The following is a 20,632-nucleotide window of genomic DNA, read 5'->3' as shown; positions in this document are numbered from 1 at the left end:
AAGCAAAAATGTTATTTTTCATTTTTCTTGCTTGTGATTGGGTATGTGAAACTTCACATTTACTAAGCTCTGGAACAATTGCACTTGCAAACTGCACGATCTATTTGCCTCTAGTAAATCAACCTCCATATGTTTGTTCTGTGTTCCCATTTGCATCGCATACCTGAACTGTTGTTGTTGTTGTTGTTCTAGTTGTTTCTTTGAAGCAGTATTATATACAGTTGCAAGAAAAAGTATGTGAACCCCTTGGGATTACGTGGAGTTTTGCATGAATTGGGCATAAAATGTGCTCTGAACGTCATCTAAGTCACAACAATAGAAGAACATGTTACATGTTATGTGCAATTAAACCATAGCAACATCTAATGTTTGTGTAGTATTATGTTCAGCAGACTGTGTTCTTCTATTGTTGTGACTTAGATGACGTTCAGAGCACATTTTATGCCCAATTCATGCAAAACTCCACGTAATCCCAAGGGGTTCACATACTTTTTCTTGCAACTGTATATAGGATGCTATTGATAACTTTTGTTGTGCTTTAGAAAACTAAATGTGCAAAAAATGGTCAAACTGAAGGACATTTTTTTTTTTTAAAGTGCAGTAACATGCAATGGGGTTGATTTACCCACATGGACGAAAAATATATTTGAAATATATTTTAAAAATATTATTCCCAAATATATTGTCATATATTTGAAATGCTACAATTTTGTCCATATTATATATTATTATATATTACATATTATTTATTTTTCTTCCATATGGGTATTAAAGGCAAATAGACTGCGCACTTTGCAGTGCAGTTGCTCCAGAGCTTGTAAATGAGGTAAAGCTTCACTTTGAAAAGAATACCTAATCACATGAAAGAAAACTTTAAAAAAAAACAGCACTTTTGCTTGCACATGAATGGATAATGGAAGTCAGTAGAGCTTCTGCTAATTTACTAAGAAACTGCATTTTGCAAAGTACAAAGTCTATTTGCCTTTAGTAAATCAACCCCAATGTACCACCCAAGCCTTCAGATCTTCAGCCTTTTGTTAGGACAGCTATTGTGCAGACCTAGCAACTAATAATGAGATCTGCCAGCACAATACAGATAGAGTTAGTTATGGTAAACATAACTCCCAGCCCCCTACAATGCAGGAGAAATTTAATTATGAACTTTCAGCAGATAAAAAGGTAAGCAGCATTTTTTAAATATTATGCTAATTAGATGTTTTTCTAATTTGGTTGCAAAACTGGAAATACTCTTTGAAGTCACAGAAAAAAAATCTAATCTGCTCCACACAGAACCTTTTCTGTAAGATATGTGTACCATAGTGTCTGCCTCTTTCTGGCAATGTTTGCCCCTGGTTATCATTCTGATTGCTTGGCTTTGTTTCTTGACAAGTGACTCATAACAATAGTAGCACAATGACAATGAAGAGGTTCTTGTTTGCCAGGACACTTTCCCTCTACATATTTACATAGCTAAAGAGATTATCCTCATCTTCAGTATTTGGTTATTGCTGATGTGTGTAAAACTTTTTTGTTAAACAAGTACGCCCGTATTGAGATTTGAGTCTTTTTAGCTGATTAATATGTTGACTGTATTTTTCTTGTGAAATGAAGGAAATAGACAAATTCCAAAAATTAACATATTCTTAATTTAGCCTTCTATAAGGACCAGAAGAACGGCTGATGTTTGAAATCAGAACTGGAGGACTGTGCGTATGCTGCAAAAAAAAAAAAAAAAAAACAGTGTAAGACTCTTTCACACAAAATAAGCAATTAAATATTTTAGTCGGTTTGGGGCATGTTTAGGAAGATAATAGTTACAGCTTTGAATTTTCCTTTAAAATTGTCACATACTGTATATTATTTAAGAATACCACAAAAATATAGATGTATCAATTTTAAACTTGTATACAATTAATATTAGCAAGCAGTATTTACTGGACCTTTACAGCTGAATTCCAGATATAAACATCTTGAAACAATGTATATATAGGTATATGTTCCATACTTGGTAGATCCCCCTGGAAGCTGGATATCAGTATAGTAGGCCTAAATACTACAGTGAACGCTGCTAGTGTTTAGATCGCATGCTGAGCGGCTGCCCTGCTGCTCACCATCCAGAGATTAGTGAGTGTCAGATTGCTTGCCGCACTATCGCAGTCCCATTATAAGTTACTGAGCACCACCATTAGTTGTATACAAAAAAATACATAAAAATTGCATTATATGTACCGTAGTTTGTAGACACTAAAACTTTCACACAAACCAATCAATATACAAAAGCAGAATACATTTTGGCCAAAATTTATGAAGAAATTAGTTTTTTATAATTTTTTATTGGATATGTTTTATTGCAGAAAGTAAAAAATATTGTTCTTTTCAAAATGTTCCTTTTTTTTTCTTGTTTATGTGGTGATCAAATTCCACCAAGAGAAAGTTCTATTTGCGTGAAAAAATGATATAAATTTTTTTTAGGTACAGTATTGCATGAAAGCGCAATTGATTAGGGATTGGCGAGGTTTTATCTCACATACACGACCACACAATTGTTAAAGCAGTGCAGTGCGCTATAGCAAAAAATGGCCTGTTCATGAAGGGGGTAAAATCTTCCTGAGCTCTAGTGGTTAAAATGTTTATGGGTAAACAATAGAGGTGACAATGTATATGAGAACAAAGGGTGAAGCACTTGGATGGAATCTTTGTTTACAGCACTGAGCACTTTATTCTTTATGGGCAGCAGACTTGGGCTGCTTTAATGATTGGCATATGTTGAAGCAATTCAATGCTTTTTACACTGAATTAATTCATTTTTGTATATTATTATTAGGTACCATTTGTTTATTTACATAAAAAGGTGGATATTTTGAAGTTTTATATTAAATTATATTTATTTGCAGCACGCTGGACACTTTTTTGATTTTATCTTTTCCACTATTTATCTTGTATTGATATATGTTTACAGCAGCACTATACTTTTATAGGTGAAAGTTTAGGCTTTATGTGGGAACACGTCAGTGTTGGCCAGCTGATGACAATATATTGTTGCACACTTGTAATATTTTTATTCGGATTGTAGTGAGAGTATTTTGGGTTACAAAGTGTAAGAGCCTACTGGATTCCTATCAGGATCAACATGTATTTTTGAGAATTAATTTTTTTTCAATAGATAATAAAACATTTTGAATGTTGTTGTAAACAGACCAAAGGAGAGCCATTAAAAAAGTTCAGTGTTGGGCCTCTGGCACATAGTACTGATGTCTGAGCATCGGTATTTCTGGATGCCCTGGAGCGCCTATGGCGCAAAACCAAATCCCAACAAGCCTTCAGCCGATACAAATCTGCCTTCCACACCTACACCTCCTCCCTCCATACTGCCAAACAAGCCTACTTCCTGACCCTCATCAAGGCCCTCTCCTCCAATCCTCGCCGACTCTTCTCCACCTTCAACTCTCTACTCTCGCCACCCCCACCTCCACCCAGCACCTCACTCACTGCCCTTGAGATTGCCAATCACTTCAAAAACAAGATTGACACAATTCGCAAGGACATTGCCGCAACTCACACGCCTTCTCAACCCGTCCCCTCTTACACAGCTACCCCCTCATCCCCCCTCCCCCTCGACATAACCCACAGGGACTTCGTCGCTGCTCAAACTCCCTCCAACCCCCTTCCCCCTCACTCAGCTACCCCCTCTACACCCCTCTCCCACGGCCCCACCACTGCTCTGACCTCCTCTCCCACCCCACCCTACATTCCTCATACTGAAGCTCCCCCAACACTCCGCACCTTTGACCTTACTACCATCGAAGAAGTCTCCAAGATCCTCTCTGATGCCCGCCTCACCACCTGCCCCCTTGACCCTATCCCCACACAACTCCTACAACCTCCCTCCCCCTCCATCCTATGCTCCCTCACCCACATCTTCAATCTCTCCCTCTCCTCCGGCACTTTCCCTTCCCCTCTGAAACATGCACACATCACCCCCATACTTAAAAAGCCCTCCCTGGACCCCAATGACCCGAACAACCTCAGACCCATCTCCCTGCTCCCATTTACATCTAAACTCCTCGAGCGCCTAGTCTACGCCCGCCTATGCTCTCACCTCAACGACAACAACCTCCTCGATCCCCTACAGTCCGGCTTCCGTCCCCTACACTCCACCGAAACTGCCTTACTCAAACTCTCCAACGACCTGCTAACCGCCAAAGCTAATGGCCACTATTCAGTGCTCCTACTCCTTGACCTCTCTGCGGCCTTTGACACAGTCGACCACCCCCTCCTCCTCAAAAAACTACACTCCCTCGGCCTCAGAGATTCTGCTCTCTCCTGGCTCTCATCCTCCCTGTCACAACGCTCTTTCAGCGTTACCTATAATGCCACCACCTCCCTCTCACTCCCCCTCTCTGTTGGGGTCCCTCAAGGCTCTGTCCTCGGGCCCCTTCTCTTCTCCATCTACACCTCCTCCCTTGGCCAACTCATACACTCTCACGGCTTCAACTACCACCTCTATGCCGACGACACACAAATCTATCTCTCAACCCCCCACCTCACCCCCTCGGTCTCCGCCCGAATCACACACCTGTTGAGCGACATATCAGACTGGATGTCGCTCCACTTCCTTAAACTGAACCTCTCCAAAACCGAGTTTCTTGTCTTCCCTCCAGCCCGGACACCACCCCCCATTGACTTCTCCATCATGTCCAACAACGCCACCATCAAACCCGCCCCGCAGGCCAGAGTACTTGGTGTCATTTTAGACTCCAACCTATCCTTCCAGCCCCAAGTCCACTCTTTAACAAACTTGTGCAGACTCCACCTCCGCAACATCGCCAAAATCCGCACGTTCCTAACTCCAGAAACCACTAAACAGCTCATCCACTCCCTCATCATATCGCGACTCGACTACTGCAACTCCCTCCTCACTGGCCTGCCTCGCCGCTGGCTATCCCCGCTTCAGTCCATCCTGAATACGGCTGCCAGACTCATTCACCTTTCCAACCGCTCCGTTTCCGCCACCCCCCTCTGCCAATCCCTCCACTGGCTTCCGATTGCGCAACGGATCAAATTCAAAATCCTAACGCTGACGTACAAAGCTGTCCACCATACTGCCCCGAACTACATCACTGACCTAATATCCAAGTACCGCCCAGCACGCACACTCCGCTCCTCACAAGACCTCCTTCTCTCTAGTTCCCTGGTCTCCTCCTCCCATGCCCGCCTCCAGGACTTCTCCAGGGTGTCACCCATCCTCTGGAACTCCCTGCCCCAACCCATCAGATTATCACCTACTCTCCTCTCCTTTAGGCGCACCCTGAAAACCCATCTCTTCAGGGAAGCCTACCCCGCCCCCTGTTAACTTGCCGACCTCCTCCACTCTTCCTACCACTCCATCCCCCACAGCTATCTCCTCCTGTGCCACCATCCCCTCCCTCCTAGATTGTAAGCTTGAAAGAGCAGGGCCCTCGATCCCCTCATGTTTTGCATTGTATTGGTATTGTTCTGTCACATGTTCTGTCCCCCTTTGTAATGTACAGCGCTGAGCGAACTATTGGCGCTTTATAAATACTGTATAATAATAATAATAATAATAATAATTTAAGGCATTTGCGTTGCATGCATTCACTTGTATTTATGCTTGGATTTGAGCTTATTTGTGCATATTTGTGCATTCGCACCTACAATAGATTCCTAGGATAAATCTATTAATATTTACACTCGTATGCACGTATTTGTGCATGTACCAGAGCAAAATGTTGCCCAGGAACGTAGAATTTTCCATTTTGTTTACAAATATGCAGCGCTTGTTTACACGTCTGTGTGTACAGGCATATTGTAAACAATGGGCTGCATTTTAGATCAGTGAAAAAAAAGCTGTACTGAGCTTTTTAAAGCTGCATTGTGCAAGAGGCCTTAGAGCCATAGAGTTTACACCTTAAATACTTTATACCTTAAAGCTGATCTCCACCTTTTGATATACTTTACATAGTTCAAACAAACTATGTCCCGCTCTAGTCTGTGAGGCCGCTGAATGTGCATTATAAACCATACGTAGCTGAGGTAGCATACTGTACTGTGTTCCAGGTACGAGCCGAGACTTCCAGTCTCATACCCAGAATGCAGTAAAGCCTCTCACAGTGGATCTCAGCCATTCAGAGTAAGCGATGTATTCTATCGACTACAAAGCTTCTTCTGATTGGCTGAGTCAGAGAGGCGGGCTTATGATGTCACAGGCTCAGAGGAAGCCTTGGCTCACACCCATAACATAGCGCGGTATGCTGTATGTAGCCGCAGCTACATACAGGTTATACTGCACATGCAGTGGCCTCACAGGTTAGCGAGGACACGTTGGGCTAAGCTGGCCTAAACAAACTATGAAAAGTATAACAATAGGTGGAGATCAGTGTTAAACACAAACTAAGTAATTGCTTTTTTCTGATCTGTTCTGTAATTGTCAGTCCCCATACACATCAAACTTGTTTTCACATGCTGCGTTCTAAAGAGTTCAGAAGTCATACAAGGTAGCTATGATCATGTTTCAGCTGGAATATTTTTCTTATGATTCATTTCTGGTTCCAAATAACAAACAGCTTGGCTGTGTTGGCACAAGATGACTAGTGTAATTAAAGGGCGTATAATAAGCTATTAAGCTCTTATGAGTGAAGAGCGACTCTACATACAGAGATGTGTCTAAAGAATTCCCAGGTTCAGCAATTGCAATAAAACAATATTACTAGGATTATGCCCATGGTGCCAAAGGATTAATACTAAGGAACGTCTGCATTCAGCAAGTTCAAACAACTTTCCTGATATGTTTTTACAATAGTTTTCAGGTAACAAACTACTAAATGTTTAAAATGGAACCTGTCTCTGCAAAACTATGGGAAATTTCATTGCTGAACTGTTTTTGGGGATACAAGTTCCAAGGTTGTCATCCATCCTTCAAAGCGTGGTTAGTCACTGACAAATGCATGTCAAGTATCGGACACCTGATACACACATACTTTTTCCAGATCAGTAATAGTGAAATAAGGGATTGGATATCTGCCCTGAAACCTGTGCCACCAATAACAATAATCACAATAGTAACTCATTTTTGTCCTGATAAATTGTTTTAACCACTTCCAGTCTGGCCAATTCTGATATTCCTCTCCTACATGTAAAAAAAAACATAACTTTTTGCTAGAAAACTACTTAGAACCTTCAAACATTATATATTTTAATAATTTTTAACCACTTGCCGCCCAGCCACCGCATATAAATGGTGGCAGGGCGGCACTCGTAGGCAAAAGCACGTTTTAAAACGACTGCCTTCAAAACAGGTAGGGGGCGCTTGCGAGGCGCGTGCCTGCCCTACCTGTCCCGCGGGTGTCAGCAGCAAGTGTCAGCCGACGGGTCACGGCCGTTTTTTACCGGCCGTTTTCCCGCGATTGACGGTGATCGCTGACACAGAGCAGGGCTGCATTGTTTACACACAGCCCTGTTCTGTGTCAGTTCTCTGACAGCTTGTGAGAAGCTACAGAGTTTCTCTCCCTCGATCAGCTCCCCCCTCCCTCCCCCCGTCCAGTACACACCCCCGCCCCCTAGTAAAACACTCCCCTTACACAGCAAATTCTAAAAATGTTAACCCCTTCCTCCCCAGTGACATTAGTACAGTTTCAGTGGTTTTTTTCACTGATCACTGTATTGATGTCACTGGGGATGTCAGTGACCCCAAGTCAGTTCCCCTCCCGTGTCAAAATGTCCCGCAGTCCTGCCATAAGTCGCTGGTCACCGCCATATGTCGCTGATTGCAGCCAAAAGTCGCTGATCGGCGCCATTATTAGTATAAATAAAAATTAAAAATTCCAGTATCTTTCCCGCCATTTGTAAACGCTGTAACTTTCACGTAAACCAATTAATTTACACGTATTGGGTTTTTTTTTTAGCAAAAACATGTCGCAGAATGCATTTTGGCAGAAATTTATGACTAAATTTGATTTTTGCATTTTTTTTTTTACTGGACATGTTTTATAGCAAAAAGTCCAAAATATTGTTTTTTTTTCCTCAAAATTGTCAGCCTTTTTTTTTATAGCGCAAAAAATAAAAACTGCACAGGCGATCAAATACCACCGAAAGAAAGCTCAATTTGTGGGGAAAAAAAGGATGTAAAGTTCATTTATGTACCATATTGCATGACCGCGCAATTGTCCGTTAAACTAGCGCAGCGCTGTATAGCAGAAAAATGGCGTAAATTGCAGTATTTATACCATAGTTTGTAGACGCTATAACAAAGCAATCAATATACACTTATTGGGATTTTTTCTTACCAAAAACATGTAGCAGAATACATTGTGGCCTAAATTTATAACCAACTTTGAGTTTACTATATATTTTTTATAGCTGAAAGTAAAAAATATTGTTTTTCTTCAAAATTTTTGGCCTTTTTTTGTTTATAACGTGAAAAATAAAAAGCGCACAGGTGATCAAATTACACCGAAAGAAAGCTCTATTTGTGTAAAAAAAAGGACGTAAATTTCGTTTGGGTGCAGCATTGCATGACCACACAATTATCAGTTGAATTAGTGCAGCGCCGAGTAGCAAAAAGAGGCCTGGTCATTAAGGGGGGTAAATCCTCAGGAGCTCAAGTGGTTAAGCAGAGTCCCTAGAGAAAAAATGATGGGTGTTGCATAATTTTATGTCACACTGTATTTTCGCAGTGGTTTTGCAAACGCACATTTTTTTTGGAGTAAATACACTTTAACAAATTTTATATAATACCTGATTCTATGGTAAAATATAAAAGATGATGTTACACCAAGTAGATAGATACCAAACATGTCATGCTTTAAAACTGCGTACGTCCATGGAAAGGTGCCAAACTGCGGTATCCAAAAATTTCCATGGGCAACGCTTTAAATACCTTTACAGGTTACCTGTTTAGAGTTACACAGGAGGCCTGGGGATAGGATTATTGCTCTAGCTCTGATGTTCACGGTGATATCTCACATGTGTGGTGCAATCGCCGTTTACATATGAGTGCGGGACCAATGCATGCATTCACCTTTGCAAGTGAGCACGGTGGGACATGGGCTTTTTAACTTTTTTTAAATTTTAGTTTAGTTTTTCTTTCACATTGTAACTTTATTTTTTAAATCACTTTTATTGCAATCGCAAAGAATGTAACCATATGATAGCATAAAGCATGACAGGTACTCTTTTTGAAGAGTTCTGGGGTCTATTAGACTCCATAGCTCTCCTCTGGCCTCCAAAGCATCAGATCACTCCAAGATCGGTGTGATCTGCTGCTTGTTCAAGCCCATATCGACACAAGTCGAAATCCTTGTCGCTTCCGGTTTCACACACAAGAAATCAGGCCTTGAGCATTGTTTTTTTTAATTTTTTATTTAGGGAATTTGAACTTACATAGGGGATAGGGGTGTATAGGATACCCAATGGACTGAACTTCGAGGACAACTTTACTGACTATATACAACTTCCCCTTTAAGGCTTCAACAGCATGGTTGGAATGCTAGCCAGCACCTCCAAAAGACAAAGTTTCTTTCTAATCCTGAGCAGGAGACCCAGATTCTGTTCCCTTATGTAAGGTGGACAGCCACTAGGCAGGGGGGCCAATCTGGTTTCCCACCAGAGTGCTATTTCCCCTATTCACCCAGGGGTTGTAGGTGTACTCACTTAGCTCCTCTCCTGCACAGCTTGTGGATGGCTGCAGTTACCAGGCTTGATAACTGGATGGTTCCTTCCTGCCAAACAGGGAATCCTTTCCCAGGGGACCAGTGAATCCTGATTTTTCCTCCTCTCCAGAACCAGGCTTGCAGGCAGGCCCCATCCCAGTGGGCCTCCTGATGGTCCTCCCCCACCAGCCTCCTCCTTTACTCTCCAACACTGTCACTCCACTCTCCTCCCACACGTGCTACTGAGCAGACTCTAACACCTTTTAAGGAGTCCAGCCCCTTGCCAAGCCTCCTGTTTGGGATTGGCTGAAGTCCCTAAAGAAGTGCAGCCAGCAACTCTTCAGGTCCACCAACTGCCTTCAAGGCCCTCCCTGAGAATCTCAGAGCAGGGGGAAATTCCAGAGAGGCTGGCCTATAGAGTCTCTCAGCCCTGACCCAAATGTGACCCCTCTGGCTATTACAGCTGAGCTGCTAGCAGCTCCTGACTAATCATTAAGGATTCTAACTCCCCTTAGTGTAATTAGCAGGGTATTACACTAACATGGAGTTAGGGCTCATGTACACTGCAGCTGCTAAACTGACGTTCAGGAGCTGTTCAGCGGTTTTTTCAGCAGCCCCTGAACTCTCCTTTATGTTTTCCTATGTGTCCATGTACACATAGTCATTAACAGTAGTTTACAGGCAGTTAAGTTTACAGTTGTTTTCTTGAATGCACCAAAATTGGGTTCAAGAGTAGATTTGACCGGCGTTTCAAATGCCAAATGCTTGTAAACGCTTGTAAACGTGGTTAACCGCGATAACAGGCGTTTGTGTATAGGTCCATATCCAGATGCTGTCCAGAGCCTTTTTTCTTCATCAAAAATGCATGCAAAGCATTTTCTATGTATTCAAATGGACCTAGTACACCAGTGCAGTCAGTTCCAGGTTTCGCGTGCAATAAAAAAAATGGTAGAACGTGCTGCATTACGCTCATGATGGGATCCATAGTGAATACAACCAGTAAACATAGGTAATCTCAACACATACTGCTCTCTCTGCTTCTGCTCTCTCTATTTCTCTCAAAATGTTTGAAATAGTTAATTAATTTAAGATTTTTCAGTGCATTCTGGGCATTTGGGAGGGTCTCCTGAGGTTATCTTTTAAAAATGCTTCTAAATGTAAACGAGCATAAACGCGGAATGCAAACATGGCTAAACTGACGTTTTTTTAACCTATATTTTCTAGCAGTCAGTTTCCAGCGGTCAGAAGAGTTTTCCAAATGCCCTGTGTACATTAGCCCTTAGTTTTTAACAAAGCTGCCGAAGTCTTTGCAAATACAAATGCTTTGCATATGTTTGCTGTACACATTGCTCTTATACAAATTGAAACCTGTTTGAATAAGGTCTAAGAGTTAAGCTGGCTAAATACTATGCACATTTTGCTCTTATGGTACCACCCTTCTGCACAAGATCCTTTGCTTGAAAATGCGAAGCAACTGGATGCAGAATTGTAGGCTGATTAGCAACAGCATGCTATCAGATGGTACCATAGTTGCCAACAGTCCTGAAATACCCGGGACAGCCCTAAAAATGCGACATGTGCCCCACTCTGCTCTTGTTCCGTGCAAAATCCCGAAAATGGAGCTCTGTCCCGTATTAAAATCATGGTTGCAACGTGTCCCAGTAAAACAAAACCGAGTTGTCACTGAAATCCCTCCCCCTCCTCTTCTTTATCATTTAGTTCTCATGCACGCTGAAGACAATGATATTTATGCAGGATAATGCTACATCAAAGTACTCCACTGCGTAGCATGCCAGAAAAGGCCTTAAAGATGAAAGAAAAATGACATGGCCCCTTTCCTCATCTTACCTAAACCCTATTGAGAACGTGTGGGCCCTTCTTAAATGGGAGATTTACAGTGAAGGAAAACAGTACACCTCTCTGAACAGTATCTAGGAGGCTGTGGTTGTTGCACAAAAAGCTGATAGTCAACAGATCAGAAAACTGATGGAAGACTTACGAGTGTTATTAAAAAGAAGGGTGGTTATATTGGTCACTGCTTTTTTTTTTAAATGCCAGAAATATTTCTTTTTAAATTTGTTTATTATTCTCATGTTAACATATGAAAATAAACAAGTGAAATGGGAAAATGTTTGTTTTTCGTTTAGTTGGATAATATTTCTGCACACTAATTACTTTCTTAAATATTCAGGTTTGAGGTTTATTAACATTTGGAATAACCAAGAGCACTGTAGTTGTTCAATAATGAAATTAATCCTCAAAAATACAATTTGCCCTAAAAATTTTGCACACAGTGTAATTGTTAGCTGCCTCCTCTTTGCACAGTACAAGAGCCTGACTGACCTGAAAGTGGATATTTGTTAACTCCCCATGTGCAGTGCATATGAGCATCTTCATGAAATTTAGAATTCTCCCAAGAGGCTGTGGGAAGACTATGGGGCATCACCAGTGCATAGTCTAAAGGAGCAGAAACCAGATACTGCCAGTGGTAGCAGAGTGCCCATTTGCTTAGATGCAGGCTCAAACGCCTTTAACTCAATTTCCCATAACTCCTTGGGTTCTTGGACATGCCCAGGGAACATACGTTTCTCATCTTTCCTCCCTCAGAATCTCAGAGAGGCCACAGCTGATGAGGCAGAGGTAGCTGGGCAAGTAATCTGCAGACAGGTGAGCTGTCCTCCACTGTCAGAATTGGCATGTGGGGCGGCCAGGCAAGAGACTAATAACACACATCTTCCCCAGAAGACCCAGCTAATATGGGGAGCACCCTCCAATCAGAGTAATCCATTTCTAGTGGCATAGCAATTTGTCCTTGGGCCTTGGATCCCTTAACCAGTTCACCTTGGTTACCACAGCTAACTTAGACTTCATTAAGGATGAAGACTGGGCTGTGGGGTTGTGGCTGTTGTGGGTAGTGCTTTCTCCATGTTCCCCTCCTTTTAGGGTGCCAAGTGCAGGTCACGTGAAAGGCCTACCCCAGGGTGGGTTCTTCTGGGCTACCCTAGGCACCTTGGACAGGGTCACTCGCTTTGCACATGAAGTACCTTTACTGTGCCGTACCCAGCAATGCCCTGAATCAAGGCTAAGGCTGCTTTCAGGGATAACCTTAAGGCGAGCCTCCAACTGTAGAGATGGCCGTTCAATACACTGTGTACACTTGAACAATAAACTGCACTCCTGTTAACGCTCTCATCCCCATGTCAATGTACACCATACATGGGCAGCACAGTGGCTAAGTGGTTAGCACTTCCGCCTTGCAGTACCTGTGTCATTGGTTCGAATCCCAACCATGGTGCCACCTGCCTGGAGTTGCATGTTCTCCCTGTGCCTGCGTAGATTTCCTCTGGGTACTCCAGTTTCCTCCCACACTCCAAAGACATGCTGGTAGATTAATTGAGTATGTATGAATAAATGTGAGTTAGGGACCATAGATTGCACACCCCTTGAGGGTTAGGGACTGGTGTGAATGTACAATATATATGTTATATGCGCTATATAAGTACCTGAAATAAATAAATAATACTGTCTCTGAGGCATTTAGGAGGGACATGTTGAGCCTATGCCCACTCCACTTATCCAGCACATCTTTGCTACCTCCTGTAATGGAATGGGGACGTACCAAGCACCTAGCACAGGCTCCTTATGTGTTCTGTATTAACTTTTCCTCTTCCGTAACTGTGCACAGACCACAGATCTCTGGGGTGCTGATCTGCTCCTGTTGCTTTGGGAGACAGACAGCTTACAGGGGGAATGCTGACAACAACTCCTTCGCTGCAAGAGGCTGTTCCACTTGTCACAGACACATGCTTATGACAGGCTGCTTGGTAAATCTCCATTACACTTGTGTCTTCATGCCCCAATGTGCTTTACTGACCCAAGTTGTAAACTAAGCGCAAAATGTGCTGGTTAGTTGCATTACACCTATTTAGTAACTTCAAACCAGGCAAGGACAAAGTTTCAAAAGCTTTACTAAAAACTCTCAGCATAACAGAACACAGAGAACAGTGTTTTCCAAACATTCCCTAATCCTTAACTCAGGCTTGTGGTTGTCCCAGCATACCTGCAAAGGATGAAAGTCCATCTTGGGAGTGTCCAGCAACTGACATTCTTAAGGGCAGACTGCAGATTCCAGCAGTCCCCCTACATGGTGGCAGGCTTCCAACGCTAGGCAATCTTTATCAGGAACTCAGGACTGGGCATGGCACAACAAGGGGCGGACTGACCATTTGGAAACGCGGGCACTGCCCGAGGGCCCGGGGTCAGTAGGGGGCCCCATGAGATGCCCCTGGTACCTTTTTCATAGGCTTTTTTGAGTTTGGGCAAGGACACAGGGGTCCCATGATCCCCTATTGCCCGGGGGCCCCATGAGTTGTCAGTCCGCCCCTGGGCACAACAGACTGATAGGACAGGCTTTGGCAATGGCATCAGCAGTGATGGCAACAGCAAGCCTTTTAGAGACTATGCTATGTGGTCACACGATATATTGATTGAACCAAAGAGTCATTGCTGTGAAGAGTCTATGTTTGTGCAGTTCTATATTCTAGTTTGTGTTTTTCTGCTGTGTATTCCATGCTCTTTGACATCTTGAACTTGTTTTGGATTATTGTGTCTAACTTTGCACCTGCTACTCTATCTCTCAGCCAGTTATCTATTCTGTTACACTAACATTTAATAATTTTAACAAAAATGTTTAATTTTTTTAGGCATTATAAACTTTCCTATCTGCACCTTGTGTATTTCACCTACCTAAGATGTGCATTGATCATATAGTTTCAATGTGTAATTTGTTGCTCTGTACACACAGCCTATAGTAGAGTAAATCTTCCCATTTTGGTATCAGAAGTTTCTGTTTGTGTGCAAGCATAAGGCATGCCGCCTATCGCTGCAGGTTAATGTATTACCTCTATCTGTAGTCTAAGGACTGACACTTCCTATAAAGAAACTATATATCCCACAATCCCTGAGTCTCTCAGTCTAGTGTTCTGCAGGTCAGAGCAGCCACAAGCTGGTAGAGCAATTAAGGGAAGAGGTGTGTTTTCATCACATGAGTTCTCTGACAGATAAATGGTGAGGCATGGATTGGATTCTGCATGACCTCGAAAAAGAAGTTGTCTGTAATTTTAGTGAAAAGGGACAAGTTAAGTGAATGAATACATGTACACAAAATGTGAGCCCAAAATTACAAGGTAAGGCAAACAAGCAATACAGGGAATATAACTACACGAATACCAACAAAAACATTTGAAATTGTACAATTACATTAAGTTTTGAGATAGGGTTGTTGTATTGAATAATGAGGGGTCTAACAAATAGTGAATAGTTATGTTTTAGTGAAAAAAAATCCTGTGTTAGACTGGGAGTACATGGACAAATTTGCTGCGGTGGTCACCACTCATGATCATCCTACTATTAATCCCTAGTAACCATTACCTTTGCAGTTGCATATAGTAGAAACTGAGTACATACATTTGAAGCACTGAGCTACTACTATTAGCTATCTTTAAAGCCTTAGTTACATTTTTTTTAATGCTGCACAATGGACGGTATTTACATTGAATGGTGTGCCATGTGCTGGTGTCTACCCTCTCTAGTTGAAATCTTCCATCCTCTGCCCCCCTCCAGTAACCCTCCTCTATTCATAGAAGCTATACTATAGCTTCCAGCATTGTAAAGCCCTCTATGAATGGAGGAGATGGCCCTTTCATTCATCCACTCATCCTCCATTCATAGAGCTCTAAAGGAATTGCACACTTTTAAATACTACAGGTCCATATGACCTAGCAGACAGGGAACAGACCTTAATAAAATGTACATATGGTATAATAATAAGGAATAGCAGGATATAAAATACCACAGGCTATTCTGTTTATTCAAAGCATAACAGTAAAAGAGTATATAGTGAAATACAGAAGAGTAGCCTCAAGCACACCACCTGCTGACTGTTTTTTTATTTGCATTTAAAATTTGTCCAGAGATGGGCTTTAATAATATTTCTTAGAATGAGTACATCTTTTATATCTTCTCAGTATAACATATCTTGTTACTTCTCACTCCCTAGAATATCATGTTATAGAAAGCAATAATTTAGGAATTGATTTTGTAGATAATAGACTTTCATTTTTTTAACACTGATTCAAAGTGTGGTATCACACATGCAGGCACAAGACTAGAATAAAATGTAAGAAATGTGCCTGTCTGAGATTTCAGTCTTGGTTAATTTCAGTAGTGTTAACAGAAAACAAACCCCTCTTCTTCAGATAAAAGATTCTGGACACACTTTGTTCTGGGCATATTGATTTCCATGGTCAGTGCTTCAGATATCACTGCATTGCCCCCTGTTGGCTTTAAGTTGTACTGTCCATCTTTACTTGCTTTACACATTTTTCATATGTTTTTTGAGAGATTAGTGTAAGTCTAAATGATGTTCCAAAAAGATAAACAGCTCAGCAATGTAATTATTTCACATTTTGCAGTATTCAATTTCCTAGCCATAGCTAACAGTTGTGTTGCTACAAGAGGTAGCTCATGATGCACTTGCCCTCCGAAAGGCTCTTTTTAACCCCTGCTTTGCAGGTAGAACAATTAGTCAGAACTCTGATCTGTGTACAGTGCCATGTGTGTTTGCAAACACAAGACTCTCTGCTGTGATTGGCTGCAGCAGGTCTCAGCCATAAATCATTGGCCACGACCTTCTGATAAAATCGTGCTGTATTACATTGTACATTATAGGTCAGGACACAGAAGAAGCTATATCACTTACATGTAAGTGATCCAGCCTTGCAGTAAATGTACTAAATGTACCTAAAGCGGTAGTAAACAGCGTCCTTAATGTAAGAAAAAATCCACTGCAAGGCAAAGGCACAATGTGCTATTATGCATCGCATACTAGCATATTATGAAATACTTACCTTGGAATAAAATTCTCCAGCGGTGTGCTTTCACCGCTGACAGGGCTTCCATCTTTATCCGGTCTTCCTTCTGGGTTCGCCGGTTCCGGCAGATTGAATGGCGCAGCTGTGATGATGGTCTAAAAGACCCTCCATGTCTTCTCTGTGATCCATTAGATGTATTGCAATGCAAACCGCATTGCAATACATCTTTCCCTGGCTATTCTATCAGGGAAAGTGACAGCCATGACCTGGAAGTGACGTCATGAACATCGCCTTCCAGGTCACACAAAGAAGGGGAGAAAAGCAGACACGTTTCTCCTCTCCTCTCTCCCCTCCACCTGCCGGCACCTGCCATGGCTCTCCCCAGGCCTGCAGATGGGCAAGCAGAGCCCGAATACATGGCGAGAGCGTGCCTGTGGGGTGGGAGTCACTGTCGCCAGGGGCTGTGGAAGAAATCGGCGACAGCGAAGCCACCTGACAGGCAGGTGTATACCTGTCAGTTTTAGACACAATACCGATGGCTGCAGCCACTGGATTGTGTATAAAACCCCCTGCTGTCAGGTCCGTATGACGTACAGACTTGTCAGCGAAACGCTCCTAGACTATAATAGTGTGCATGGACACATAGGATAACACTATTTGCTTCTAGGGACAGAAAAAAAAACAAGGCGCTTTTTTTTAAGCTAGCATGCATGGAGCCTAGCCTGTTCATTGGACAATTACTTAGCATCACAACTTCTACCCAATGCATAGTAAAACTGAACCAGGAGGCAACAATGCAAAAGCAGGCAGTGGAAGAGAAAACGTTCTGATTAGCAGAACAATGTGTACTTAAAGGATAAGTTCACCTTTCATAACATGTTACATGTTAAACCCATATTCAAGGTGTAACCTGTTATATGTTATGAATAGACCAGCCCACGCTCCCCCGTTACCCCCCCTTTGACAGCTAGCTCCACCCACCCGGCTGCATAACTCTTTCACAGTCCTATGTGAATGAGAAAATGAAAACCCCGACAGCCTTAGCGGCTGTTGACTTGTAGTTCTAAATTAACTACCATGGTGCTCTGGAACTTTGTGGTAGTTCATGGATTCTTCCTGTCAGTATATCTGCTTGCCCGTACATCCCATATAAGCAGATATACTGACAGGTCTGCAGGGGACCTGTATGGCACCAGCGATCTGCTGATCGCTGGTGCAATGGTTTACAGGTTCAAGCAACAAAAGAAAATAAAAGCACATTTTTTTAACTGCAAAAAAATGTGCATTTATTATTTTTTAGCAAAAGGTGAACTTATCCTTTAAAGAATGGCGGACTAAAATTAGAAATCTTTTGGTTAGTATTGAGGGGTAATGCAGCATATATATTTGTAATTTATACAGTCTGAGATGTTTACCTGCAGTACCTCTTTAAAAAGCTGGTCAGTAAATAACAAGGAATAAAAATAAACATATCCAACTTTTGCTCAGTAAAGCGGTACTGTGAGCCAAGAATGGCATTTTAACCTACTACACAGGGGATGTATCTATAACAGCCTGGGCTTACGAGACATGGGTTGGATAATGTCATTCATTCCAGAAAGAGATTGCAGAACTGTGTGTTGCAGGGAGGTTTGTCAGTGACAAAGAGGCGGTGAGTATTGGAACAAAAGCCAAAAGCTGTTTTTTATTTTTACAGCTACTGGCTAATTTATTTTTTATTGGTAGAAAACAGGAAGAGTTTAGTTTGAAAGCCACTAATTTTCACTTTCAAAATAGTAAAGTACTATAGGAACAATGTATACATCTGTACTGTTCAGATAATCACCAATGGAAACTGTAGACCAAAATAAAACACATTAACACTTTTTCTTTTACTCTGCATTCTTGTTTTTGAGTTTAAATAAATTTATAAATTGTAGGTAAACTGTAAAAAAGGGGAGGAATTAACGAAGAGTGCGCCTCTCATCTAAAGTGAGAAATGGAGCATATTTTTCTTCTAATTTACAGAGAGGGCACAAACCCTTTTGTTAAGTAGGAGCTATGTGCTGCTTGATCCTGTTCCCTTTTCCTGCCCTTACCCTTCTTAGCTGGAAGCGAGCTTTCCCTGCCTGTATGAATGCTCTGCTTGTGTAGTGCGTTCACTGCATGAGCAGTGATCCCTGTGAGCTGTCTGCTGAGGTTATTAGCAGACAGTTCGCATCCTGTATACCAGATGCAATTTGACAGAGATATAGGTTAGTTTCAATCCTTTTGTTAATTAGGTGCAAACCCCACACTAGTTTCTTTTTCACTTGATGGGGAACAGTGATGGAGAGGGAAGGTGAGTATTGCAGCAAAGGCTGTTTTTTCTTTGACATGGCCGCTGTTGTTTACAGATGACATGTTGGTGTTAGGATCACTTACAAAAGACCTAGTAGTAATAAATAAAGGGAAACTATTGAAAAGTTTAAAGAGTTACTTATATTTCACACAGCCAATGAGGCTTCAAACTGGCCACAATCAGTTTTATTACTTTTGATGCCTATGTTTATTTGATGCTGCAAAAAAACCAAACCCTTGCCTCTCTCACACTTACTACACATGTAGCACACCCCCTAAAGAGCTGCTAGTGAATTTGGTCCTATATCCCCCTTAGAGTACACACAGCCAAGCATGCTTCCACTGGGTCCAAAGAAAACACTGAGCATTCCTTAACAATCAATCCCTTCTCTGATTATAGAGGAGCTAGCTAAATTTACCTAGCACCCTACACTCAGTGCCGGGACAAGGTCATCCAGTGCCCAGCCCAAATATGCCTAACTGTGCCACCCACTCCCCTTCCTGGTTCATGATGTTCCACCTATGCACCACAGTCATTCTCTTGTCAAAATCACTGCAGCTGTCTCTACTCCTGTCAGCCTTGTAACAGAAGGAAGGTGCTCCCATCCCTAAAGTAAACCATTGCGCCCAGGGCAGCTGACCCTCCCGCCCACCCCTTGTCCTGGCTCTGCCCACAATACAATAGGAGGGTGGTACACACAGTTCTTTCTTTGGTGGGAAAGTGGACCTTCCTACTAGCTCCAAAAATCAAAAGCGTTGTACTCACAGAACATCTATCACATTCTGGGTATACACAATGTGGTCCTCTGAAAAGACTCCAGAGATTAAGAGACACATTTAAGTCAGTCAGGTTCCTCTAAAAAGGATAGCCATATGAGTAGCATACTTAAGCCTAACTAGGCCAGCTAAATCTAAAGCCTGACAGGTAGGAATGCCTCATCCTGACTCTTAACTTTTACCACAGGGTCCAAAATCTCAGTAATACTGAGGACCAAGTAAGTAATCCTTCATGAACTAAACTGGCTTTGTCTGAAACCTGCATAGAAGAGAAATCTGGGAGAAATGTAAACCCCTTCCACTTGCATCCTAATGGGTTAGCTGAGAGAGTAGCAAATGATTCCCTTTCAGGGGCTGTCTCTATTCAGAAAAGGTTCAAGGGGATAGAGCTGTCAAATTGGAATACGTTTTATCTGAGATCTTTTTGTAAACTTCAGCTTGAGCCATTGAACTCTATCAACTACAACAGGAAATAAGAAGAAAATGGAAAATGTGATTAGGAACTTTTAAAGCCACCAACTGGCGAAACAGAAAAGACTGTACAGTCCATATTTGCCTGGCTGTAAAAAAACTTTCTGTGAACCACAGTAATTGGACAACTGGACAATTGGAGAGATCATAGGAGCTTTTAGTGCATGCTGTGCAAGGCGCAAAGGCCCTATGCACTATGTATACAGACATACACACAATACAATGCCATACAGGCACTCTATACAGGTCTCCCTGCTAATCTGTGATAAAGGTAAAGCACAAAAGACTGAACTGTGTACTTCTAACTCAATATCAAATTCTTCAACAGATTATTTGTTTTTATTTCTGACATTGACAACTTACCTTTCCCCTTTATGCAAAAGCTCAAATCCTTTGTTTATTTCAGTAAAAGGTAATCGGTGAGTTATCAAAGCATCCAATTTAAACTTTTCTGATATCAGATCTGATACAAGCTGAGGAACACAATCCTTGCTCTTCAAACCTATGGATGAAAAAAAATGTGAA

At 41.9% G+C, this 20,632-nt stretch overlaps 1 protein-coding gene across 1 annotated transcript in view; it reads right to left on the bottom strand.

Annotated features, from left to right (window-relative positions):
• Window positions 1-274: 274 nt before the first annotated feature.
• Window positions 275-20,632, bottom strand: part of LOC149459878 (alcohol dehydrogenase 1-like) — a 64,420-nt gene continuing 44,062 nt past the window's right edge. Inside the window, exons 8-9 of the mRNA XM_089680571.1 lie at window positions 20,471-20,609; window positions 275-1,715 (exon numbers count right to left, since the gene is read on the bottom strand). Of these exons, the coding sequence (XP_089536697.1) occupies window positions 1,691-1,715; window positions 20,471-20,609 (164 nt within the window). The 3' untranslated portion in view covers window positions 275-1,690. The remainder of the gene's footprint in view (window positions 1,716-20,470; window positions 20,610-20,632) is intronic.

Source organism: Staurois parvus, unplaced genomic scaffold, assembly GCF_062004578.1.
Source record: "Staurois parvus isolate SC_StPar_1 unplaced genomic scaffold, SC_StPar_1.0 ptg000244l, whole genome shotgun sequence".
NCBI classification, from domain to species: domain Eukaryota; kingdom Metazoa; phylum Chordata; class Amphibia; order Anura; family Ranidae; genus Staurois; species Staurois parvus.
The sequence above is the reverse complement of the archived record's forward strand: the minus strand, read 5'-3'. Positions and strand labels throughout refer to the sequence as shown.